Here is a 26825-nt window from a genome sequence, read left to right on the forward strand (position 1 = left end):
TTTTGCAAGAAATCATCAATATCTAATATCAGAAATCACAACAAAAAGAAACCTTATGCCCATTACCTGTCAGACCTCATTCCCCCTCACCGCAGCATCCTAGAAACTACCAATCTACTTTCTGATTATAAATTTGCCGAGTCTGGACATTTCATATAAATGGAATGATATCTGCCTTTTTTGTCTGCCTTTTACTTAGCATGTTTTCAACTTTCATCAGTTAAGGATGTATCGATACTTTATTCCTTTTCTATGGCCAAATAATATTCCATTGTTTGACTAGACTACATTTTGTTTATATTTATCAGTCAATGGACATTTGGGTTGTTGCCACTTTTTGACTCATGAGTAATATTACTATGATTATTTGTGTATAGTTTTTAGTGTGGGCATATGTTTTCAGTTCTCGTGAGTATATACCTAGGGGTGGAATTACTGGATTACATGGTAACTCTATATTTAACCTTTTAAGGAATTACCAAACTGTCTCTAATAAGAATTTAAAATTTAAATTTACAAACAAAAGTTTGGCAACCTAACTTGACTTTATCTCTACTTGGTCTCCTTTTTGAGAAATGAAATGATTGTGTGGAAGTAGATCCTTTATTATACTTAATTTTTTATATCTTAAAAACATAAATACTTCATATTAATCAAATTATGCATTGATAGGGAATATTGGCAGAGCGTATTTTAATAGGAGTTCCTTATATGTAACTAGACTTGGGGAGTGGAGTGAGAAGATGCAAAAATATGGCTTGTAAACTTAAGCCTGGTTTGCCAGGTAATTTTCAAGCTTTTAGGTAAATTAAAGGACATATGTGGTGTCTGCATAGATCCATAATGGAAGGATTAGGGAGAACATCAGTGAGCCATTCTGGAATTTTGCCTGTAATTTATTTTGTCTAATGCTGCCTAAATAGACTTATAATGTATAGTTGGAAATTGTTTTCTAAATTTTAAATAGAAATTGTTGCTGGTAATGAGCAATGTGGTCTCAAGTATTCTATTCTGGTATGGCATCAAATCTTAGGGTACACACAAAAAGAGATTAAAATCTCTTAGTGTCTTTAAGAAAAAAAAAAGACACTATTTGAATATACAAATAAAGATATTTTGGTATTTGCTAGTTTCTATAAGAAGTCAGCGGCTTCCCTTATAGCTCAGTTGGGAACGCATCTGCCTGCAATGCAGGAGACTCAGGTTCGATTCCCGGGTTGGGAAGATTCCCTGGAGAAGAAAATAGCAACCCACTCCAGTATTTCTTGCCTGGAGAATCTCATGGACAGAGGAGTCTGACGGGCTACAGTCCATGGGGTTGCAAGAATCAGACACAACTTAGCGACAAAACCACTACCATAGGAAGTCAGCTAATCTGAAGCAGGTAATTAAAAATGTTTCTTAAATTCCTCATCTGTTATCTTACATGCTCTTCTCAGTCTTTACATATTTAAAGGCAAGCTCTATGGTGAATGTTGGGTAGGGTGCTTTGCATGCATGATGATGAACACATGTGTTTTTCTGTCTCTACTCCATGGCATACATTAATTATCAGTTATTTATTATTTTGTTATGCCACCAAATTTCCCATTTTTCCATAGTCATTCAAAGGGTTTCTTAAATATTTTTAATTGAAAAGACAATACAATTCCTTTAAAATAATTAAAGGAAAGAAAATTAAGTTACCCATCATTCTGTCCTTAGAACAACTATCTTTCTTCATTGGTAGTGGGACTAGAAAGTTAAGGGCCAGGTTTGGTAGCTGTTTACTGAGGTATTCTCACTGGAACTTGAAACTGGTTGATGTGAGAGGAAGCAAGTGGACAGGTAAGTGGGGAAAGTCCAAAACTACTGGGAGGTTTTAAGCCTGAATGGCTAAGGAGGGTAGAGGTGCCATGAATATCAAAAGGGACATAGAAGCATTTGAAAAAATCAGTCAATTTCTTTGTATCTAGTTAGATTTGAGAGGCTGTTGTGAATGTTCCAGAAAACACAGATTTGGAGATTGTGTCATATAATAGTTGTTTGTTGTTTAGTCATTAAGTTGTGTCCTGCTCTTTTTTGACACCATGGACTATAGCCTGCCAGGCTCCTCTTGTCCATGGGATTCTAGGCAAGAACACTGCAGTGAGTTGCCATTTCCTTCCTCAGGGTATCTTCCCAACCCAGGGATCGGCCTGCATTGACAGGCGGATTCTTTACCACTGAGCCACCGACGAAGCCCAATGTAATAGTTAAGGGAGTAGTAAGGAGCAGGGGATAGACTTGCTAAAAGACAAAATCTGAGGAGACAATAGATGAATAGAGAACACATACTTAAAGGACCAGAAAGGGTAAGAGGAAAGTCAAGAAACAGTAGTTTCATGGAATCGAAGAAAAGAGTTTTAAAAAGAGATAGATCAGTTGTTAAACACTTTATAGGAATTGAGGCTATTAATTTTGATGCCTTTTGGAGATTATTGGTGACTTCAGAGCAGTAGTTTTCAGTACAAGTGGTAAAGAGAAGAATGAAATTTTCAGGGGGTTCAGGAGTTAATGGTTTACCAGAAGTATAAGTTTCATTTCCATACAGTGAGTGGTAAATATGAATTGAGCTTTCTTAAACTACAAAGGTGACTCTTCCTGTGCTACATTTGTTTTTGCAAAGATGAAAATATGAATTCTACACCCACACTATTAATTTGAGGGGTCTTTATTTTTTAGTTGGACAGTTATTGTAACTTAATGTGTTGACCCTGGGACTCAACATTTTCAAGTTTACTGTATATTTATATTATATATTTTGGAATAATGAGATCAGTGATGAATTGCTTTGGAATACTTTTGAGAGTCTGGGCTTAGAGTATTTCACAGTTTAGACTACAGAGTAAAGAGGACTATAGTGATTGTGTTTTCTTAAGTCAAGACATAACCAGATGAAGGGAGGCATAGTCAGAAGCTGGAGTATTAATATGTAGATTTTGGAAATTTTTGAGCAATTTGCTGTGGGGACAGTGGAAGAAAATCTTTGAAGTTGGGATTGACATAGAAAATATGGAATCAATGTTTGCATGAGTTAAATGGTGAGAGGGCATGAGATAAAGGATGATGAAGAAACAGATGAAAGAGAAGGTGAGGACTTTGTGAGCAGAAACAAAAATAAACCTGAGAACCCATTTTTCCCATTTACTGTATTTAAATTATTAGTTATTTTTTACATTTATTTTTAGACTAAACCACGTGGCATGTGGATGTTAGTTCCTTCACCAGGGATTGAACCCATGACCTTTGCAGTAGCCGCAGAGTGTTAACCACTGAACCTCAACGGAAGTCCCTCCATTTGCTGTATTAACAAAACAATTGTATTGTCCTCTTAGTTCAAATAGGATTCTAGTTTTTTCAAAAAAAAAAAAAAAATAGCCTAGAGGTAGGCAAAGAATAAACTTGAATATAAATTATATATTATATATATAAATATATATATATAACTATATTTTATATAATTATATAAATTATAATTTATAAATTATATCCTTCTAATATTTTGATCTTGAGAAAGTACTATATTTTCTTTTCCAACTAGAAAACTGGAGTCCTTCCTTTGAGAAAAGGAAGCCATTTACTTGTTGTCTAGGGTATGCAAAAAATGATTATAGGCTTGATGTGAAATTTTTTACTACCTTTTTTCTGTTAGTTTTTGTGCTTTGCCATATTAATTGTTTTAAAATAAAGTCTGCAGTACAAAGTTTTGTTTAAAAACTAATTCTCTCTTATTTTATTTATTTTTTTTTTTCCATTTATTTTTATTAGTTGGAGGCTAATTACTTTACATCATTACAGTAGTTTTTGTTATACATTGAAATGAATTAGCCATGGATTTACATGTATTCCCCATCCCAGTCCCCCCTCCCACCTCCCTCTCCACCCAATCCCTCTGGGTCTTCCCATGCACCAGGCCCTAGCACTTGTCTCATGTACCCAACCTGGGCTGGTTATCTGTTTCACCCTAGATAATATACATGTTTCAATGCTGTTCTCTTGGAACATCCCACCCTCACCTTCTCCCAGAGTCCACAAGTCTGTTCTATACATCTGAGTCTCTTTTTCTGTTTTGCATATAGGGTTATCGTTACCATATTTCTAAAGTCCATATATATGTGTTAGTATACTGTAATGGTCTTTATCTTTCTGGCTTACTTCGCTCTGTATAATGGGCTCCAGTTTCATCTATCTCATTAGAACTGATTCAAATGAATTCTTTTTAATGGCTGAGTAATATTCCATGGTGTATATGTACCACAGCTTCCTCATCCATTCGTCTGCTGATGGGCATCTGGGTTGCTTCCATGTCCTGGCTATTATAAACAGTGCTGCGATGAACATTGGGGTGCACGTGTCTCTTTCAGATCTGGTTTCCTTGGTGTGTATGCCCAGAAGTGGGATTGCTGGGTCATACGGCATTTCTATTCCCAGCTTTTTAAGAAATCTCCACACTGTTTTCCATAGTGGCTGTACTAATTTGCATTCCCACCAACAGTGTAAGAGGGTTCCCTTTTCTCCACACCCTCTCCAGCATTTATTGCTTGTAGACTTTTGGATAGCAGCCATCCTGACTGGCGTATAATGGTACCTCATTGTGGTTTTGATTTGCATTTCTCTGATAATGAGTGATGTTGAGCATCTTTTCATGTGTTTGTTAGCCATCTGTATGTCTTCCTTGGAGAAATGTCTGTTGAGTTCTTTGGCCCATTTTTTGATTGGGTCATTTATTTTTCTGGAGTTGAGCTGGAGGAGTTGCTTGTATATTTTTGAGATTAATCCTTTGTCTGTTGCTTCGTTTGCTATTATTTTCTCCCAATCTGAGGGCTGTCTTTTCACCTTGCTTATAGTTTCCTTTGTTGTGCAAAAGCTTTTAAGTTTCATTAGGTCCCATTTGTTTATTTTTGCTTTTATTTCTGAAATTCTGGGATGTGGGTCATAGAGGATCCTGCTGTGATTTATGTCGGAGAGTGTTTTGCCTATGTTCTCCTCTAGGAGTTTGATAGTTTCTGGTCTTACATTTAGATCTTTAATCCATTTTGAGTTTATTTTTGTGTATGGTGTTAGAAAGTGTTCTAGTTTCATTCTTTTACAGGTGGTTGACCAGTTTTCCCAGCACCACTTGTTAAAGAGGTTGTCTTTTTTCCATTGTATATCCTTGCCTCCTTTGTCGAAGATAAGGTGACCATAGGTTCGTGGATTTATCTCTAGGCTTTCTATTCTGTTCCATTGATCTATATTTCTGTCTTTGTGCCAGTACCATACTGTCTTGATGACTGTGGCTTTGTAGTAGAGTCTGAAGTCAGGCAGATTGATTCCTCCAGTTCCATTCTTCTTTCTCAGGATTACTTTGGCTATTCGAGGTTTTTTGTATTTCCATACAAATTGTGAAATTATTTGTTCTAGTTCTGTGCAAAATACTGTTGGTAGTTTGATAGGGATTGCATTGAATCTATAGATTGCTTTGGGTAGTATAGCCATTTTGACAATATTGATTCTTCCAATCCATGAACACGGTATATTTCTCCATCTGTTTGTGTCCTCTTTGATTTCTTTCATCAGTGTTTTATAGTTTTCTATGTATAAGTCTTTTGTTTCTTTAGGTAGATATACTCCTAAGTATTTTATTCTTTTTGTTGCGATGGTGAATGGTATTGTAAAAACTAATTCTCAAAATGAAGATCTATTGCTTCATCCATTCATGGAGGATTGTAAAACTACTGTGTTGAAGAGATCCCCTTTGCTAGTATTTAATGGAACTAGGAATTGAACCCTAGCTTCTTTGACTTAAAGCTGTCTCATTATGAAGTGATAATGAAGTTTAAGGAGGGAAGGAAAATCACTTCCTAAGTTTACTGGCCAATTCTGATTTGCATCCTTTCCCTCTGAATATTACCACCTGAGAAGACCTAAACAGTGTTATTGACTTGCTGGAGTTTGTCACAGGTTACCCTGGTAGTAGCTGTTATTAATCGAATAAGACATGGTCTCTATCTTCAGAGAACTCATATTCTATCAGGGATGGTATATGTACACATATAAATAATTATTGCAAATTGGGATATGTCCTAGATGAGAGATAAATATCAAGTGCTGTGAGTAGAAATGAGGAAGCAGTAAGGGAGGAAGTGGAAGATGGGGTTGGGTTCCAGTACTATTCTCAGGAAATGTTTCAACAAGATGATTTCTGTACTGAGCAGTAAAGAAGCAAGGAGTTTGCTTGGCCAACTGAAAATAACTGAAGCATTAAAATTTACGTGAACAAGGAGTAAAATCGTTTTATTACCTAAAGACTGGTAAGATTGGCCCCTTTGATGCATGTGTGTTCATTTGTGTCCAGTTCTTTGTGACCCTGTGAACTGTAGCCCACCAGGCTCATCTGTCCATGAGATTCTCCAGGCAAGAATACTGGAGTGGGTTGCTATTTCCTCTTCCAGGGGATCGTCCTGACCTAGGGATCAAACCTACATCTGCATGGGCAGGTGAATTTTTTTATACTGCTGTGCTATTTAGGAAGCCCACGATTGGCCCCTATTTACTTCAAAGTATGTCTTTTGAGTACCAGCCCTGACTTAAACATTTTTTTTTTAAATAATTTTCATTGGAGTATAGTGGTCTTACAATGTTATGTTAGTTTCTACTGTATAGCAAAATGAAGCAGCTCTATGGGCCCTGGCTTAGCTTTAATGAGAAGGCATAGCAATGCATTTCTGAAGAATGACAGATAGTTAGTTTGTCATGCAGCAGTAGGTAAAAGGGTGAGCAAAGATAGGAAGATGAATTTTGAAAGGCAGAGTTGCATAATTTGCAACTAAAGGTAAACATTGCAGTTGTGTACTTGAAAGACCTGTTATTTTAATTGCTTATAAGTTATTATTAGTAGCATACATATTTTTACATAAATATATTTGTAAAGATATAAAGAATAGCCAGTTAGAGAGTGTATGTTTTATGGAAATTATACTCTGATTTTACTACTTGCTGCTGCTACTTTGAGGTTTTAAATTTTTTAATTTTGTCTTAATAATCATCCAGTTATTGTTGTTGGGTTAACTCAGTAGTATTATGAGTCAGTGGCTTTTTGTGACTGATGACATTAATATTTTAGGCATAAAACCAGATGAATTTTTTCATCTCAGTTGTTACTGTCTGCCAACTATGTGCCACAGTACACATAGATGAATTTTAAAACTTCAGATGAATTTTTCTGATAATTGCTTCAGAAATATTACAGAGCAATGGCAAAAGCAGTACTGTTTAGTTATTCTTATATTTTGCTACAGTATAAAGTAATTTCACTTTATTTAACTTTAAGGTACATTATTATGATTTGCATATTCTTGTGTGCATATTTTCTAAAGTTAATGTCTTATAAAGTTGATACTGTTCTTTTCAGTTGTTGGGGACATTTAGGAATTGGAGGCAGTAGTGTATGGCCTAATAACAGAGTATGAGAAGGCTTGATCTCCAATACCTAATTTATCTATTTTCCATCTTACACCAAAAAGAATTTGAGTTGCCTTAATTTTATTTAAGCTCTCCTGTTTTTCTGTCAATTTGTATTCTTTTTTTTTTTCATTTATTTTTATTAGTTGGAGGCTAATTACTTTACAGTATTGTAGTGGTTTTTGCCATACATTGACATGAATCAGCCATGGATTTACATGTGTTCCCCATCCTGATCCCCCCTCCCACCTCCCTGTCCATCCAATCCCTCTGGCTCTTCCCAGTGCACCAGGCCGGAGCACTTGTCTCATGCATCCAGCCTGGGCTGGTGATCTGTTTCACCCTTGATAATATACATGTTTCGATGCTGTTCTCTCGAAACATACCACCCTCACCTTCTCCCAGAGAGTCCAAAATTCTGTTCTGTACATCTGTGTCTCTTTTTCTGTTTTGCATATAGGGTTATTGTTATCATCTTTCTAAATTCCATATATATGTGTTAGTATACTGTAATGGTCTTTATCTTTCTGGCTTACTTCACTCTGTATAATGGGCTCCAGTTTCATCCATCTCATTAGAACTGATTTCTTAATTGTTCTGATTGAAAATCCAGGTCAGAATCAAATTGTATACTTGTTCTTGTCTACATGTACTCTGAATTCTGAGTCTGTTTGGTTAATATGAAGAGAATTAGATAAATTTGAGGGGCACAGCGAACACGGCTTGCCAGTGGATTGATTGGATGCTGAGGTGAGGGGAGGTAGAGGTAGGATTCGGGGTGATTGCCAGCTTTTAGGCTTGAGCGACTGTTGAATGGTGGTGCTGTTTGGACATGCGCTTTGGACGTTTCGTGATGCCTATGGGACACCCAGTGGACAGTCGAGTAGACAGACAGTTCTGGAGTCAACAAGCGTCACAAACACATTCTCATTAGCTTTGGTCCTTAGATAAACAAGGAAACTGTTCTACCCTTTTAAAGAACCAAGTCTTGACACACAACTGGATACCTTAAAGAGGATAGTCATGTTGTAATTGGCTTTAGAGGCCTCTGAGAATCAGTTACTGATTTAGAATTGGAGAGTAAACCTTTTGTGTTTTTAAAAAGTAAAGAGAAAGTGATTTGAAACTTTAAAACACAGTGATTGTTAAACCCTATTTTTATTTGCATCACAAATTCTAACATATCAGAGACATTTCTGTAACTTGCCTGAGAAGTCTAATTAAACAATTCTTGAAATCACTCGTTTTAATGTGATTGGTGGAGCCTGGTGGGCTGCCGTCTATGGGGTCGCACAGAGTCGGAATGACTGAAGTGACTTAGCAGCAGCAGTTTATAAAGTACAGTAAGATACCCAGTCTCTATCTTCAGTGTTATAGTTTAATGGGTGAGACATCATTAAGTTAAATACTTTTCACAAGTGGTAATAGAGCAATGAATTCTTGACTACTTAGTTCTGGGAATTGGGAGGAATGAGGAAGGGAAGGTTTAAGAGAGGCTTCAGAAAGGAAGTAACACTCTAGCCAGAGTCGTCCTATTAACTCACCAGAAAGGGTAAAACCTGTAGAACTGAGGGGTGGAAGGTTGCTGGTGGTGGTGGTGGTGGCCGTGGTGATAAATCTATGGGTGAAGTGTCATACTCTGTGTGAGAGAGTGTTATAAAAAGAAGCTGGGAAATTAGACAGGCAGCTTTCAAAATATGTTAAAATTAAAGGATGTGGTAATTTATCTAGGACGTGATAGACCCATTGGAGAATTTTCAGGTGTGGGATTTAAAATGACCAGACTTGCTTTATAGAATAGAAACTCTAGAGTGGAATTATATGAGTTTATTATGTGATTTTTCTCAAGACTTTTAAGGGTAGCTGAAAATGTCTTTCTTAAAGGTTTTTTTTTTTCCTTTCCTTATTTAAAAAAGCCACACATAATGAAGGGTGTGAATAGTACTTATAAGTTTATGTAAATATACCATTTAGCTATATTTTTGCTCAGTTAGGACAATGATTTCTAAGTATTTTCTTGCTTTAGTATAATTATGTGTAACTTAATAAATAAATAATTTTTATTAGTGTTTGGTTCAGTGCTGTTCTCATACAACTGTCACATAGCACTGTACTTAAAAATAACGTTCCTTAGTACATTATGACGTGTTTCTCAATTTCATAGAGACAACATCACTACAAATAATGGAAATGGTGGTCAGGAAATTAAAATGACATTATATGTGTAAGCACTTTCCATTTCATATAGTTAAATAAACCTTGGTGGTGCTGTTTTCTCCAAGCACTACTGAGAGATTAAATTTTATGTGGTATTAAAAGAATGAAACCATTTTCTTTTGTTTAGCCCAGCATTCAGATGTTATTCTAAAATTAACTTATTTAACATATAAGAATTAAGTATTCTCTGGTAATACAGGGCATTACACTTTTTAATCTGACAATAATCTTGTACTCAGAGTTTAAAGTTTAGTAGAGGAAGTAACATGCATTCTGTTTATGTATTTGTCATGCAGTTCAGTCACTATATTCCTTCTTGAACATACTTTACACCAGGGGCTCGTAAGCACAGATTCCAGACAGCAGCAGCAGCAGCATCACCTGGGAACTCATTAAATACAAATTCTGAGGGTGGGTCCCTGCATTTCTCATCTAACAAGCCCTCCAGGTGATTGTGAAGCATGTTCAAAATTGACAGTATGAATGAAGCATGCTTTATAATATGCAACACTCCCAGGAAAACAAATTGCCTAGAATATGTGATGCCTTTTGATCTCTGATCTAGGAAAGGCTTTATTTAAAGAAAGAAAGAAAATTGTAGTAGCAAATAACATTTAAAGAGTTTCAGAAATATTCTATAGTAATTGTTAACAATTATTGAGCCCATTTTTTTCATGCCAGACTCTTTGCTCAGAGTAGTTATTATTCTCAGATCACAGAGGAGGAGACACAGGTTAAATATATTCAGTGTCTTACAGCTAGAGAGTTTCAGATCAAGAATTTTAATTCAACCAACTAACTATAAAGCTGATTTTTTTGTTAGGAAATAAGTTCCTACTTGAAGATATCTTTTTAATATAGTTGGGTAGAATTTTTTATGTCAATTTTTTAAATGCACAAAACAATTTTTTATGTTTAATGGACCACCGTGGTTTTATTTATACTATATCATAGATTAGTATCTCTAAGAGGTAAGAACATAGGTTATTATCTCTAAGAGGTAAGAAAATTTCTAAGTATGCTACTTACATAGATTTGTTGGAAGCATGACTGTAGAAAAACATCCTGTGTTGTGTTCAGTTCAGTTCAGTCACTCAGTCATGTCTGACTCTTTGTGACCCCATGAATCGCAGCACGCCAGGCCTTCCTGTCCATCACTAACTCCTGGAGTTTACTCAAACTCATGTCCATCGAATTGGTGATGCCATCCAGCCATCTCATCCTCTGTTGTCCCCTTCTCCTCCTGTCCCCAATCCTTCCCAGCATCAGGGTCTTTTCCAGTGAGTCAACTCTTTGCATGAGGTGGCCAAAGTACTGGAGTTTCAGCTTCAGCATCAGTCCTTCCAATGAACACCCAGGACTGATCTCCTTTAGGATGGACTGGTTGGATCTCCTTGCTGTCCAAGGGACTCTCAAGAGTCTTCTCCAACACCACAGTTCAAAAGCATCAATTCTTCGGCCCTCAGCTTTCTTCACCGTCCAACTCTTATATCCATTCATGACTATTGGAAAAACCATAGCCTTGACTAGATCGACGTTTGTTGGCAAAGTGATGTCTCTGCTTTTAAATATGCTATCCAGGTTGTTGTGTTAGTCTTTAAGAAAACTGGATCTATAAAAATTCAGACTCAAATTAGATATTTACTTGTACACAAAAGTGTTCTTAAAGCTTCATATATGAGAAATGAAAAGTAATTTTCTATAAAAATTTTAATTTGCATGTTTAAATTACATAATTTCTCTTATAAAAGAAGAAATGCTTAGAGTGACTGGAGCAGGCATTCCAGAAGTGCATTTACATTTTACAATTAAATTCATCCCCTCTTTCCTTTTCTTTGTAGGTTTTTTTGTTTTGTTCTTTAGTGTGTGTGGGTGTTTTTTTTTTTTTCCAATGATAGTTACCTAAGTTATAGTCTCTTACCCCTGTGTTTCTGCTACTGTTTGGATTGCTATCTTTCTGTTAGTCACATTCACGTAGAATATTTTGTAATACATTGATACTATATTTGAACATCTTTGAGCAGAGAAAATAAAAAATTGCATAAATATGCAAGATATATATGTAAGTAACTAGGAGGATCTTTGTTAATGTAGAATAAAGAAATTGTGAATAATCTTTTCTACTTTTATTTTTTATTTTTTTTCTACTTTTATTTTTTAAACAATTTTATTTTTGAATAGGTAATGCATTCGTATAATCCAAAATGTACAAAAGAATGTATAGTAATGTTTCCTTCCCACCCGTAGCATACAGCTACTCATTCTCTTTCCCATAGACAACAACCTTTGTAAATAGTTTCAGAGATGTTTTATGCACGTACAAGCAAATACAAATAAACATTTTTAACACTGACAGTAATATACACACCACTGTGTTCTCTGCTTCTTTACACTCCATGTGTGTTTTTGAGATCTTTCCATGTCACTGTATATTAAGAGCTTCTGTATATTAAGAGCTTCGTCATTTGTTTTCAGCCCTGCTTCTGTAAATGAAACAGACCCTTTTAGCCAGCCCTCTACTGTCTTTTCCAATTTTGTGTTCTTTTCCTGTTATAAATAATTCTGCCATAAATAACTGTGTGTGTGCATCATTTCATGAGCGTGTGCCATTAATCTAGAGAACAAATTTGTAGATGTGCATTTCTAGGTTAAGAGGTTATGTGTATTTGTAATTGCCAAATTACCCTCCTTAGAGGTTGTACTAATATTCTTTTCTACCAGTGTTGTGTCAAAGTTCTGGTTTTCCCACACCCTCACCAACAGCCCATTTACTATCTAAATAACTACAGTTCCCTACCCTCCGCCATGCACTTCCATACTTTGAAAACTTTATTACTACAGGAAATAACGTCGTAAAAGTGGACAGTTTTTCTTTGGCATTGTGCCTGTGCAAAACAAAATTCTAGTTAAGATTTTTCATTTTTAAAAAACATATATTCCTGCTTTAGGTCTCTAAGATTGGGATGATAAAATTTAGGAGTTTTTCAGAGAAGAAAAAACTTTTTTATTCTGTATGTGAGGGTCTACTTTAAGATTATTTCAAATGTTAAATGTTAAGTATGTCAATACCAGAATAAGTTAAGGATGTTCAATTAAAGTTCTATCTGTGAAAATACAGACATACTATTCTTAGTTGCTTAATTATCAGTATCACAAGGAACAAAAATAAAATGGTGAAAAAATTAAATGTTACCAGACATCTTTTTCATTTGTATTTAATACTTTTGTTGAATAGTAAAACCAGAATGCCTTCGATATGTTTTTAAGCCTGGAAGAAAGTAGGTTCCTTTGAAATTAGATTTCAGCAATGTGGTTGAGTAGTGAATTTAAACAATTCACAATGCTGACTTTCAGTGCTTCTGAAAGCAGGAAGTGTATTACTGACATGCAGAAATATTCCAGCCCAAAGAACATCCCTACTGCCATATGTGGTAAGAATTTCTCACTAACTCACAAACCACTTCTGTAATGCACTGAATAAGCAGAATTGGTCTTTGTTGAACATTTCCAATTGAGTATCAAAGAACTTTGTTTTGCAGTGTCTTATAAGTAATTATTAGCTTATGCCTTGGAAGGAGCCTGGCACATCATGGGTGCTCAAGGTTTACTGAGAGAAGAAATAAGAACTTTTATATAATCTTTTAGGTGTGATTTTAAAGTTTGTTTTTTGGATCCTGAGTTAAATATTCTGACTCAGCTTAAAAATGGTTTCTTTAAATAAAATTATTTATATCTGGTGCCGTGTTGTGCTCAGTTGCTCAGTCATGTGCAACTGTTTGTGACCCCATGGACTGTAACCCGCCGGGCTCCTCTGCCCATGGAACTTTCCGGGCAAGAATACGGCACCAGTTTCCATTTCCTACTCCAGGGGAACTTCCTCACCCAGAGATCAAACCCAGTCTCTTCAGTCGTGCATTGTTAGGTGGACTCTTTACCACTTTTATTCTACTGCCCCCCTTTTAAAATTACTAGTTGGAATATTAATCTTAGGTTTGCTCTTATGCTAAGAAAAAAAAAATCTTAGGGTTAATTATTAAGAGCTAGGGAGATTACCGTGAACTTAGAAAAACAAGAAAATGAGTTGTGAGAAATTGGGGTTAGCAAAATTCAATGAAGAGCTATATATCATTCAAATTTTCATTAACATTTTGAAATACTAATGTTTTTCTAAATTTGAATATTCTTTTCTTTTGATTTTAAGCGACTAAGAAGATTGTCAACCAAATATAGAACAGAAAAGATTTATCCCACAGCCACTGGAGAAAAAGAAGAAAATGTTAAAAAGAACAGATATAAGGACATACTGCCATGTAAGTTTAAAATGCCATTAATGGAACAAATGGATATGCTAATTAGTAGTTTTATAGCTTAAACTAGCTTTATTCTTCCTAATGAGTTTATTTGTTAAGAAAATAATGATGAGCTTCTCTTTCAAGGTACACTACAAGATAATAATTTGTGGTTGTGCTTGCCTTTCTTTATGATAGTATATTTTGCTGTTGTTTTATTGTTCATTATTTTCCCCTTTAAGCATCACAATTACTCTGATACTGCCCCACTTTTAAATCTGAAAAATCCAAGTAAAAATATCTTTTGTGGACTCCCTGTTCAGAGAAATTTTTTGTAAAAAATAAAATAATACAGACATAATTCAATAATACATTTTATAAAATGCTAAAAATATTAACTCATCTATTATCTATTCATAAGAACTATAATTGATTAATGGAGCATTAATAATGAACCATGAAAAAAAATGAACCATGATTCATGCTTGTGTGTCTGCTTGTTCTTAGTAGTCTAAGAACATGGTATGTATCTCTGAGGTTATGCCTAAGACTGCCTAAGCATTATAATCTATCAGAGTACCTTTAACTGTAAAAGTTAAAAATTTATATCATACCTGCTGCCTTTTAAAGCTGCCAATAGTCTTTCTCTTTTCCTTCCTTCAAGTATCTAGAAATGTATACATTCCATGATACCATTCTCTCAACTCTCCTTTCATCCTTTTTTTTTCTAGCTTTATTGAAGTATAATTGACAAAATCTCATTCATTCCTAAAGCTTATTCTTTCTAAAATGTCCTTAGTAAATTTTCCAGTGACTTTAATTATATTTGATAGACTTTTATTATTATTGTTGTTGTTGTTGTTTAGTGCTTATTCTTTTCTGTTAACTATTTTTTTGTTGACCAGTCTTTATTTTTTAAATTTCCTTCTTCTATAATATCCCTTTTTCAAATTGCCACCTCCCTCACTTGTCTTCTTCCCTCTTTCTTACTGTCCTCTTTGCATAAATTTCATCTTTCATCCTTCTTGTTATTCAGCTTTACTCTCAGATATGGGATCTGCGGATGGCTGGTAGTAGCACAGTTATTACAAGCTGGCAGCGGAGCATAATGAAGAGTTCTGACTGGAGGTTCAAGTCCTGCTTCTGTCACCTGTTATCTGTGTGATTTTGGATTTGTGCTTTCTGTGCTTAAGTTTCTTCATCTTCAAAATGGAGATTAAAATAATAATTACCTTAAAAGACTACTTTGTGCAGGTACAATGCCTACAGTTGTCCCGAGCACATAGTAACCACTCATTAAGCTTTTGGAAAATATAATTCACTTTTCTTACCAATCCACTTAAGAGTAGTGAATAGTATGGGTTTCTGAATAGTTCTTTTAAATTAAGCAATATGATTTTGAGGTACTCTTATTATGCTCTGGAATTACTGTTCAGTTCAGTTCAGTCGTGTCTGACTCTTTGTGACCCCTATGGACCACAGCACGCCAGGCCTCCCTGTCCATCACCAACTCCCGGAGTTGACCCAAACTCATGTCCGAGTCAGTGATGCCATCCAACCATCTCATCCTCTGTCATCTCTTTCTCCTCCCTCCTTCAATCTTTCCCACTATCAGGGTCTTTTCAAATGAGTCAGCTCTTCACATCAGGTAGCCAAAGTATTGGGAGTTTCAGCTTCAACATCAGTCCTTCCAATGAACACTCAGGACTGATCTCCTTTAGGAAGGACTGGTTGGATCTCCTTGAAGTCCAAGGAACTCTCAAGAGTCTTCTCCAGCACCACAGTTCAAAAGCATCAATTCTTCAGCACTCAGCTTTCTTTATAGTCCAACTCTCACATCCATACGTGACCACTGGAAAAACCATAGCCTTGACTAGACAGACCTTTGTTGGCAAAGTAATGTCTCTGCCTTTTAACATGCTGTCTTGGCTGGTCATAACTTTTCTTCCAAGGAGCAACTGTCTTTTAATTTCATGGCTGTAGTCACCGTCGGCAGTGATTTTTGGAGCCCCCCAAAAAAGTCAGCCACTGTTTCCACTGTTACCCCATCTATTTGCCATGTAGTGATGGGACCAGTTGCTATAGTTTTCTGAATGTTGAGCTTTAAGCTAATGTTTTCACTCTCCTCTTTTACTTTCATCAAGAGGCTCTTTAGTTCTTCTTCACTTTCTGCGATAAGGGTGGTGTCATCTGCATATCTGCTGCTGCTGCTAAGTCACTTCAGTTGTGTCCGACTCGGTGCAAACCCATAGACGGCAGCCCACCAGGCTCCTCTGTCCCTGGGATTCTCCAGGCAAGAATACTGGAGTGGATTGCCATTTCCTTCTCCATCTGCATATCTGAGATTATTGATATTTCTCCCGGCAATCATGATTCCAGCTTGTGCTTCCTCCAGCCCAGCATTTCTCATGATGTACTCTGCATATAAGTTAAATAAGCAGGGTGACAATACTTGACAATACTTGACGTACTCCTTTTCCTATTAGGAACCAGTCTATTGTTCCATGGCCAGTTTGAACTGTTGCTTCCTGATCTGTGTACAGATTTCTCAAGAGGCAGGTCAGGTGGTCTGGTATTCCCATCTGTTTCAGAGTTTCCTACAGTTTATTGTTATCCACACAGTCAAAGGGTTTGGCATAGTCAATAAAGCTGAAATAGATGTTTTTCTGGAACTCTCTTGCTTTTTCAATGATCCAGCGGATATTGGCAATTTTAACTCTAGTTCCTCTGCCTTTTCTAAATCCAGATTGAACATTTGGAAGTTCCCGGTGTACGTATTGCTGAAGCCTGGCTTGGAGAATTTTGAGCATTACTTAACTAACATGTGAGATGAGTTCAATTGTGCAGTAGTTTGAGCATTCTTTGGCATTGCCTTTCTTTGGGATTGGAATGAAAACTGACCTTTACCAGTGCTGTGGCCACTGCTGAGTTTTCCAAATTTGCTGGCGTATTGAGTGCAGCACTTTCACAGCATCATCTTTCAGGATGTGAAACAGCTCAGCTGGAGTATCAGCTCCACCAGCTCTGTTCGCAGTGATGCCCCCCATGGCCCACTGACTTCACATCCCAGGATGTCTGGCTCTAGTGAGGGATCACACCATCGTGATTATCTGGGTCCTGAAGACCTTTTTTGTATCGTTCTTCTGTGTATTCTTGCCACCTCTTCTTAATATCTTCTTCTCCTGTTAGGTCCCTTCCATTTCTGTCCTTTATTGAGCCCATCTTTGCCTGAAATGTTCCCTTGGTATCTCTAATTTTCTGACAGAGATCTCTAACCTTTCCCATTCTATTGTTTTCCTTGATTTCTTTGCATTAATCACTGAGGAAGGCTTTCTTATCTCTCCTTGCTATTCTTTGGAACTCTGCATTCAAATGGGTAGCTTTCCTTTTCTCCTTTGCTTTTGACTTCTCATCTTTTCACAGCTATTTGTAAGGCCTCCTCAGACAGCCATTTTCATTTTTGCATTTCTTTTTCTTGGGGATGGTCTTGATCCCTGTCTCCTGTACAATGTCATGAACCTCCATCCATAGTTCATCAGGCACTCTATCAGATCTAGTCCCTTAAATCTATTTCTCACTTCCACTGTATAATCATAAGGGATTTGAGTTAGGTCATACCTGAATGATCTAATGGTTTTCCCTACTTTCTTCAATTTTAGTCTAAATTTGCCAATGAGGAGTTCATGATCTGAGCCACAGTCAGCTCCCGGTCTTGTTTTTGCTGACTATATAGAGCTTCTCCATCTTTGGCTGCAAGAAATATAATCAGTCTGATTTCGGTGTTGGCCATCTGGTGATGTCCATATGTAGAGTCTTCTCTTGTGTTGTTGGAAGAGGGAGTTTGCTATGAGAAGTGCATTCTCTTGGCAAAACGCTATTAGCCTTTGCCCTGCTTCATTCTGTACTCCAGGGCCAAATTTGCTTGTTATTGCAGGTATTTCTTGACTTCCTACTTTTGCATTCCAGTCCCCTATAATGAAAAGGACATCTTTTTTGGGTGTTAGTTCTAGAAGGTCCTGTAGGTCTTCATAGAACTGTTCAACTTCAGCTTCTTCAGCATTACTGGTTGGGGCATAGACTGGGATTACTGTCATTGTTGAGATTGCATCCAAGTACTGTATTTCGTACCCTTTTCTTGAGTATGAGGGCTACTCCATTTCTTTTAAGGGATTCCTGCCCACAGTAGTAGATATAATGGTCATCTGAGTTAAATTCACCCATTACAGTCCATTTTAGTTCGCTGATTCCTAAAATGTCAACGTTCATTCTTTCCATCTCCTGTGACTACTTCCAATTTGTGTTGATTCATGGACCTAACATTCCAGGTTCCTATGCAATATTGCTCTTTACAGCATCGGACTTTGCTTCTCTCACTAGTCATATCCACAACTGGGTTGTCGTTTTTGCTTTGGAATGAAGAGATGGAATTAATGTGCACACTCTTAAAGAAACAGTGTTTCCACCTTCTTTTTCTGCCATCTGAGGAAATGAATCTCAAACAGCTTCAGGTTTCTGTTTTCATATGTTGTATCATTCATTCATTTTACAAGAAGCTTTGAACATATACAATGCGCTGCACATAACAGCAGAAAACAAACTGACCAAATACCCTGCCCTTGTAGAGCTTATGGTGTAGGCAAGGTGATGAACAATTCAAATGACATGTGTGGCCTCTCATAGTGGTTAGTGCTGTTGAGAATAATGTAGTAGGGGTTACATAGAGAAAACTGAGGGTAGGAGGAAGCTTTATTCATTTTAACTAGAGATGGAGGGGGACGTTCAGTGCTGTTACACTGGCCCTCTGAAAAACAAAAGCCTTGCTTTGTATTGTTTGCCAGTTTCTTTAGGAAATGGATTATTTGCCATAATCATCAAAACAAAACTGAGGGAGGTACTATTGTACGCCATTTTGCAGATAAAAAAGTGAGACAAAGGTTAAATAGCTTTAGTTCAGTTCAGTTCAGTCGCTTAGTCGTTTTCTGACTCTGAGACTACATGGACTGCAGCACGCCAGGCCTCCCTGTCCATCACCAACTTAAATAGCTTGCCACACAGCTAATAGTGTGGTGAGAATTTAAACCCGGGCAGTTTGTATCCAAAGCACTGGTTTTCAGCCACAGTGATCTTGCTCCTAAAGGCACGTTTTAGCGATGCTAGACGTAGTTTGGTTGTTTGGCTCTTACAACTAGGATGTGGGGTGAGCAGGCTACTGGCACCTCATGCGTAGATGACAGGGAAGCTACTGCATCCTACAGTCTGGAGGCCACAGCCTCCTCATGACAGAGAATAGCCAAGGGCAAATAAAAATTAGTGCTGAGCTTGAGAAACCTTGCCCTAGAATCTGAGCTCTTAACCATTGTGCAATAGGCAGAGTAGCAGTACCTTTTTACTTTATTTAAGGTTTGATAAGTCAGTTTCCAATAAATTTCTAATCATTTTAATTTGGAAAATTAAATTGAAAGTAATAGTTTTTAGAAATACGTATTTTCCTCCTGTCATAAAAATAATGCAAATTGACAATTTCTTTTGAGTATTTAGCATGACCAGTGTTTGCAGGTATGGTTTTTTCTTTTTTTTAACAGCCTTATTGTTGTATAATTTAAATGTCATAAAGTTGACCCATTTTTAGGATGGGGACTCTTTACACTGTTGATGGGATTGTGAGTTCATTCAGCCACTGTGGAAAACTGTATGGAGTTTTCTCAAGAAACAAAAAAAAAAAATAGAACTACCATAAGACCCAACAGTGTTACTCCTGGCTGTATATACACAAAAAACAAAAACACTAATTTGAAGAGATACATGCATCCCGGCATTTTTATATACCCCAGATACAAGTCATTTTTCAGGTATTATGATTTGCACATTTTCCCCCCCTCAGTTTATGGTTTGTCTTTTCATTTTCTTAGTGGTGTCTTAATGCACACTTTTAATTTTCATGAAGTCCAGTTTATCAGTTTTATGGGTCATGCTTTTCATGTTCAGTTCAAGAACTCTTTGCCTAATCCAGATGACAAAGATTTTCTCCTGTGTTTTTTTCATTTCATTCCTGTAAGTATTATAGTCTTAGCTGTTACATTTAAGTGTATAGTCTATTTTGAGTTATTTTTTAATATGGTGTGAGGTAAGGATCTAAAATAATCTTTGAGCACGTGGCATTGTTCCAGCACCATTTGTTGAAAATTATCCTTTCTCCACTGAATTGCCTTAGCTCTTTTGTTGGAAATCATTTGACTGTAAATGTAAGAGTTTATTTCTGGACCCTTAATTCTATTTCATTGACACCAGATCACAGTATCTTGATCATTGTAGCTTTATACTAAGTTTTTTTTTTTTTTTATAGTAAGTTTTAAAAGCAAGGAGTATTAAGTTCTTTGTGTTCTTCTAAAAAATTGGTTTGGTTATTCTCAGTCCTTTGCATTTCCATATAAATTGTGGGATAAGCTTGTCAATTTCTGCAAAAATTCCTGCTGGAATTTTAATAAGGATTGTGTTGAATCTATGGATCAGTTTGAGGATAATTGCAATTTAAAGCATATTGCCTCTTTAAATCTAAGTGTTCATCAATGGATGAATGGATAAAGAAAGTGTTTATGTATATATATGTGCTGTGCTTAGTCGCTCAGTCGTATCCGACTCTTTGCAACCCTACGCACTGTGTGTAGCCCATCAGGTTCCTCTGTCCATGGGGATTCTCCAGGCAAGACTACTAGAGTGGGTTGCCAGCCCTTCTCCAGGGGATCTTCCCAACCCAGGTCTCCCGCATTGTAGGTGGATTCTTGACCATCTAAGCCACCAAGGAACCATATACATAAGACAACTCCGTTTATTTAAATCTTTAATTTCTCTCAGCAGTGTTTTATGGTTTTCAGTGTATAAATCTGGTATTTTTTCTTTTAAAAAGTTTTTATGCTGTTGTGAATGGAATTACTTTAATTTTATTTTCAAGTTGTTACTAGTATATAGAAATATAGTTCATATTTGCACATCGATTTTTTTTTTTTTCTCTTTTTTTAATCCACTGACCTTCAGACAGAGAAGCCTGCCAGGCCCCAGTCCATGGGGTCACAAGAGTCAGACACAACTTAGTGACTAAACGACCACGACCTTCCTGGACTCATTTATCTTAGTAATTTTTCTGTGGAAATGTTAGGATTTTTTACATATCAGAATCTTGTCATTTGTAAATAATGATAGTTCTACTCCTTCCTTTCCAATCTGAGTGTCTGTTTTGCCTTATTTCACTGGCTGAAACCTCTAGTATAATGCTGACTTGAAGTGGCAAGAGCAGACATTCTTACTTTTGATCCATTAAAAGTAATTTCATAATCACTATTCAAAGATCACTTAGGTTTTTCTCAGGCTATCTTGGAGATTTGGTTTATTTTATGCTAAACCACTGAGACCAGTCCCATAATTAAGAAATTTCTAGATACTTCTTTGTCAAGGATGACCTGTTGCTTTTGTTTGTTGAAAGGGCTAAAACTGAGCTAGCTAGCCTCTAGAAGTGATGGATCAGGGTATTCTGCCTATTCCAGTGTTATTATGGAGATTCTTTTCTTTCTCACACCTAGGATTTATGTGTTTTCTTGGAGGAAACAATATATTTATATATTGTTTTGTGTGTGTATGTGTATTTGTTGTTGGAATAGATGTTGATGTTTGTTAAAGAAGAAAAAAGCTGCTACTTTAAAGAGCCGCCTGTGTAGTGAATACTGGTTTTATGTATTTGGAAATGGCTCCTGGGAGACTGCAGAAGCAGGCAGCAAAACCATGAAATGAAAAACAATCATTTCTTTCATATTGTTTAAGTTATTTCTCCTCATGTTTATGCTTAATAGGACCACCGATAAAAAAATCTTAAAATATGCATGCTATGTTATATACTGCATAATATTGATTTTTAAATTCTCAATCATATTCTATAATTATACAGTATGAAGTAGTGACTAGAAAATTTGCCTGTGCCTTAGAGTGTTTAAAAAAAAAGCCACTAAAAAATTCTTATTGAAGTATAGTTGATTTACAATGCTGTGTACAGCAGAGTGATTTAGTTATACATATACATTTTCATAATCCTCTTCATTATGGCTTCTGACAGGGTATTGAATAGTTTCCTGTGCTATATGTTAGGTCCTTATTGTCTGTCCGTCCTATATGTAATAGCATGCATCTGCTAACCTCAAATTCCCAATCCTCCTTTCCCCCTTCCACTCTCCCTCTTGGCAACCACAAGTCTGTTTTCTATGTCTGTCAATCTGTTCCTGTTTTATAACGTTCATTTGTGTCCTATTTTATATTCCAAATATAAGTGATGTCATATTGTATCTTTCTCTTTCTGACTTCACTTAGTATGATAATCTCTAGGTCCATCATGTTGTTTCTAATGGCATTATTTAATTAAAAAAAAATCCATTTCTGTGTCCCATCATGAACTGACTGAATCAGACTTACTGCAGAATATGGGACTCAGAAGTCTTGCTTTCTAAGTTGTTTTCCCCAGCCCCTTGTTGTTGTGTGATCAGCAATAGATGAGATGAGAGTGGCAAAATGTTGACACTTACTGAAGATGGGTAATGGATAGATGAAGTTCTTTATACTATTTATTTTTATATACACATAAAATTTTCCAGAGAATTAAAAAAAAAATTTTTCCAACTTGTATGTAGCAAGCAGCTTGGCACCAGTATTGGCAATCATTTGGGAGCCACTGTTCTCATCTGGATTCACAGTCCCCAGAAACATCTACTAAGGATTCAATGGTCAGCCAACTATTGTACAAAGTCTCTGTCTTTGAGATACTTTGTATATAGGCTGATAAGCCACATGAATAAGGGTAATTAATTGGGACCTATCATTATTGGCAAACATGATAAGAAGAAGCATCATATAGTTATTTAACTGCCATTATACTGACTTCAGAATTGTTCTATTATCATTTACCCGAAGCATAGCATTTTTTATATGTAGATTTCTGATCTAAAATAGCTTTTTAAAAAAGACATGTAGGATGTAATGAAACAAGGAACAAAGCATTGATACACATGTATGTATTCTCTTTCCTGGAAACATGGAAAAGGGATAAATAATTTTAATTGGAATCTAGTATGTCTTTCTTATATACATATACATATTTCCAAAGAAGATTTCACCAAAAATAAATAAATGAAATTAGCAGAACTGGGCCTTTGTATTAATGTGTAAATTCAGTTTGTTTACTAACAAATTAAGTATTTTTCTTAAAAGTTTGCTAGGGGATTTTCTTGCCAGTCCAGTGGTTAGGACTCCATGCTTCCACTGAAGGGTGACGGGTTCAATTCCTAGTTGCGGAATTAAGATCCTGCATACCATGCAGCGAAGCCAAAAAACAAAAAGTTTGTTGAGTTTATTTGTATTTCTTACCACTTCTGTATGTCTTTTTGTATTTTAATTGTCTTTAATAATCATTGTCCCTGGATTAGAAACAACCAAAATGATTGTGGCATGTTACATGTTATTAGGACCATGAAATTAGCTGATCCTACTACTTTAGTAGGATTTCATAGGCTCAAAATCTAGCCCCAGATATTTACTAAGTACAAAAGAAAGGATAGTAATTTAACAGTGGAGGTATCAGCTGACACCATTTTAGCTGAGTGAACACTACCCATTAATAAATATTATTTGTCAAGTGAAGTATTCAGCACTTTTCATACATCATCTTAATTTATTTGTCACTTTTACTTAATTTTTTACTTTTACTTAATTTTTATAATTTCTTATAAAATATGAAAGTTAGAGTTCCTTAAAAGAATTCTGACAAACAAACTAGTGTATTAAGTGGTTTTAGTGCTCACCACCTAAAATCCTTATTAAAAACTGTAAACATGTAAATCCCAAACTCTTGTATAGTAAATCTAAGATGATGCCCAGGACTTTGTATTTTAAAAAGAGGTTCTGAATATTCTGATTCGTACTTTGAAACACAGCTTTATAATGAGACCTACTTCCTATCAATATGATGTTAGAAATTACCCTGCTTATACTTAAAGTCAATTTTCATTCATTTTTTAAAGTGAATAATTTTAGTTATTTAATCTTATTTATGGCTCATTAGGGAAAAAACTTGTCTGCTCACAGGACGTTATTTAAAAAATCCCTTTTTTTCCCTGTAGTTGATCATAGCCGAGTTAAGTTGACTTTAAAGACTCCTTCTCAAGATTCAGACTATATCAATGCAAATTTTATTAAGGTATGTATTAATGTTAAACAGTGTTTTTCTGCCATATTTAATGACTTCCTACAATACTAGTTTTATTAAAAAATTTTAAATTGCCTGATGTGATAGCAACAGTAAAGGAAGTAAAAATAAAGTCACAGCCATGACATATTTTTATGTTTTCCTTCTAGCATCCTTAAAGATTTTTGCTTAATTTTATGATAGTGGAGATAAAGTTCTTTTGTTTGTGTGTTTCTTCTTTTACATTGAAGGCTTATTATAAACACCTTTGTTGCTGATTAGGTGCTAAGTCACGTCCAACTTTTTGTTGACCCCCATGGACTGTGTAGCCTGCCAGGTTCCTCTGTTCATGAGATTTCCCCAGGCAAGAATATTGGAGTGGGTTGCTGTTTCCTTCTCCAGGGGATCGTCCAGACCCAGGGATCGAATCCTCATCTCCTGCATTGGCAGGCAGGTTCTTTACCACAAGCCACCTGGGAAGCCTTTACTGATTGCTAAATTGTCACGTTTGTTATGTACACAAATGTACTTAGTCATTTATGTTAATGAACCATATAGGGTATTTATCAGTAGAGAGATTCAGACTGCTACTTGAGTAAATAGAAGACTATTTTGTTCTGTTATTCTGTGCTTTTGAGTCTATTGAATACAGTATTTTGTTGAGAAAAATATTAAGGTGGTAAGAGTTATATGGTAAAATTAATATCAGTGTCAACATTGAAGAATTATGGTTCCAAATAAAAGCTTTTTCCTGAAAAGTCAATTTTATTACAAATATGGCAGAGCCCAAAACTAATAGTTAAACAAAAACTAATACATAGGAACTTCCCTGGTGGTCCAGTGGCTAAGACTTCCCACTCCTAATGCAGGGGTTTATTCCCTGGTCAGGGAACTAGATCCTGCATACTGCAACTAAAAAACAAACAGAAAGCTTCCACATGCAGTAACGAAGATCCTGAGTATTGCAGCTAATACCTGGCTTAACCAAATAAATGAATAAATATGAAAAAAAAAAAAACTAATACATAGTTCATTCTTTCATATGTAATTGATGCTTATGTTCTTTCATAAGGACATTTGTTAAAAGTTCTAGTTTTTAACTGTATCTGATAACACTGGCTCACTGTATGTGCTGGTTTAACATTTTAGTCTGCTAGTTTGTTTGATATATTCTTGGGTTTACTATTGAAAGTATATTTAGTAGGTGCTTAAACCAAAGACAGCTATGGAAGAATCTAGCTAAGAAAGAACTATTAGCTAGTTCTAGTCTTCTTTTTTAGAATTGATGCATGCTTTTAAGTTTCTGCTAGTTAGTTTTGTTGACTAGGGCTTTCAATTCCTAGGTAACTAATAATTTTTAAAACAGCATAAGGATGTTTACTTTTGATTTCTATGAACCATGTTTCACCAGAAGCTGAAGTGAAATATATTTTGTCATGCTTTTATACGTTATTAAAGAAAAATTATTTGGAAATTGTTTAGGCGAAAACAGCAGGAATGCTAAAAAATTTGAAAACTTAAAATTTAGGTAAGGAAATATTTTTGATAATCATAATTTGTATGCTTTTAACTTTTTTAGGGTGTTTATGGGCCAAAAGCATATGTGGCAACCCAAGGACCTTTAGCAAATACAGTAATAGATTTTTGGAGGATGATATGGGAGTACAATGTTGTAGTAAGTATTGCATGAAATGGCATGATTTTCTAGCCATAATGATGTGTTAACTATATCCTACAATATGACTTTTGAGTCATAATGATATGTTAATTATAGTTAGTTTATTAAAAAGACAAACTGATGGCTAGGTTGTCTTGTTAAATTTTGACAAATTTGTTGAAATATTTCAAGAATAGAGTATCACAGTACTTTAAATCTTGGTCTAAGTTGGTAGTATAAGACAACTACCAAACACTGATAGATGGGTGGAAGGACAGCTATATGATAAAAACAAATATTGTCAAATGTTAATGGTAGATCATAGATGGTAGCTATACAGTGTTTACTGTAAAATTAATTCAACTTTGTTGTATGTTTGAAACATTACATTATAAAACTATTGGGATGGGAAAGCAAATGTAATAACCTTCATGTTTAAAGACAGTTACATTCAACCTTTAGTAAGCAAAGTATTTAATAGTGCTAGTCTATGCGGTAAATATCCTGAATGCGTTATTTTAATTACAAAAGACATATCTGTAAGATTCAAAAAATTCAGCTCAAATCAGATACATCTTGTTATTTGAAGCCAACTTAACTCATACTTTTAATATTAAACCTACTTTTTGACAGGCCAGGTGTACTTCTGCTCAGAATAAAAATAATTCTTGAAATGTTCATTTTGTTGGAAAAGTAAAATTGCATTTAACTGATATATTCTCAATCTTATCCCACCCCTTTTCTTTTTAGATCATTGTGATGGCCTGTCGTGAATTTGAGATGGGAAGGGTATGTATAACTGTTAACATTTAAAGTAATTGTGGAGTATTTTTTTTATTACTTCATTTCTAGGGATATATATTCTTGGTCTTTTATTATATTCTTAGCCGTAGTTATTAAAATAGTTAATTCTTTTCTTTTTTGTGTGTTCTGCTGTTGCTTTCATTTTAACAAAAGGAGCCAAATCATCCTTAAGCAC

At 35.6% G+C, this 26825-nt stretch overlaps 1 protein-coding gene across 2 annotated transcripts in view; it reads left to right on the plus strand.

The window, feature by feature from the left end:
• PTPN12 (protein tyrosine phosphatase non-receptor type 12) overlaps positions 1-26825 on the plus strand; it is an 87560-nt gene that overhangs the window by 25213 nt on the left and 35522 nt on the right. For both annotated transcript variants that reach the window (XM_020880321.2, XM_070469796.1), the window contains exons 2-5: positions 13883-13991; positions 24125-24201; positions 25769-25864; positions 26597-26635. In XM_020880321.2, coding sequence (XP_020735980.2) covers positions 13883-13991; positions 24125-24201; positions 25769-25864; positions 26597-26635 — 321 coding nt within the window. The remainder of the gene's footprint in view (positions 1-13882; positions 13992-24124; positions 24202-25768; positions 25865-26596; positions 26636-26825) is intronic.

This window comes from Odocoileus virginianus, chromosome 1 (assembly GCF_023699985.2).
Source record: "Odocoileus virginianus isolate 20LAN1187 ecotype Illinois chromosome 1, Ovbor_1.2, whole genome shotgun sequence".
NCBI classification, from domain to species: Eukaryota; Metazoa; Chordata; class Mammalia; order Artiodactyla; family Cervidae; genus Odocoileus; species Odocoileus virginianus.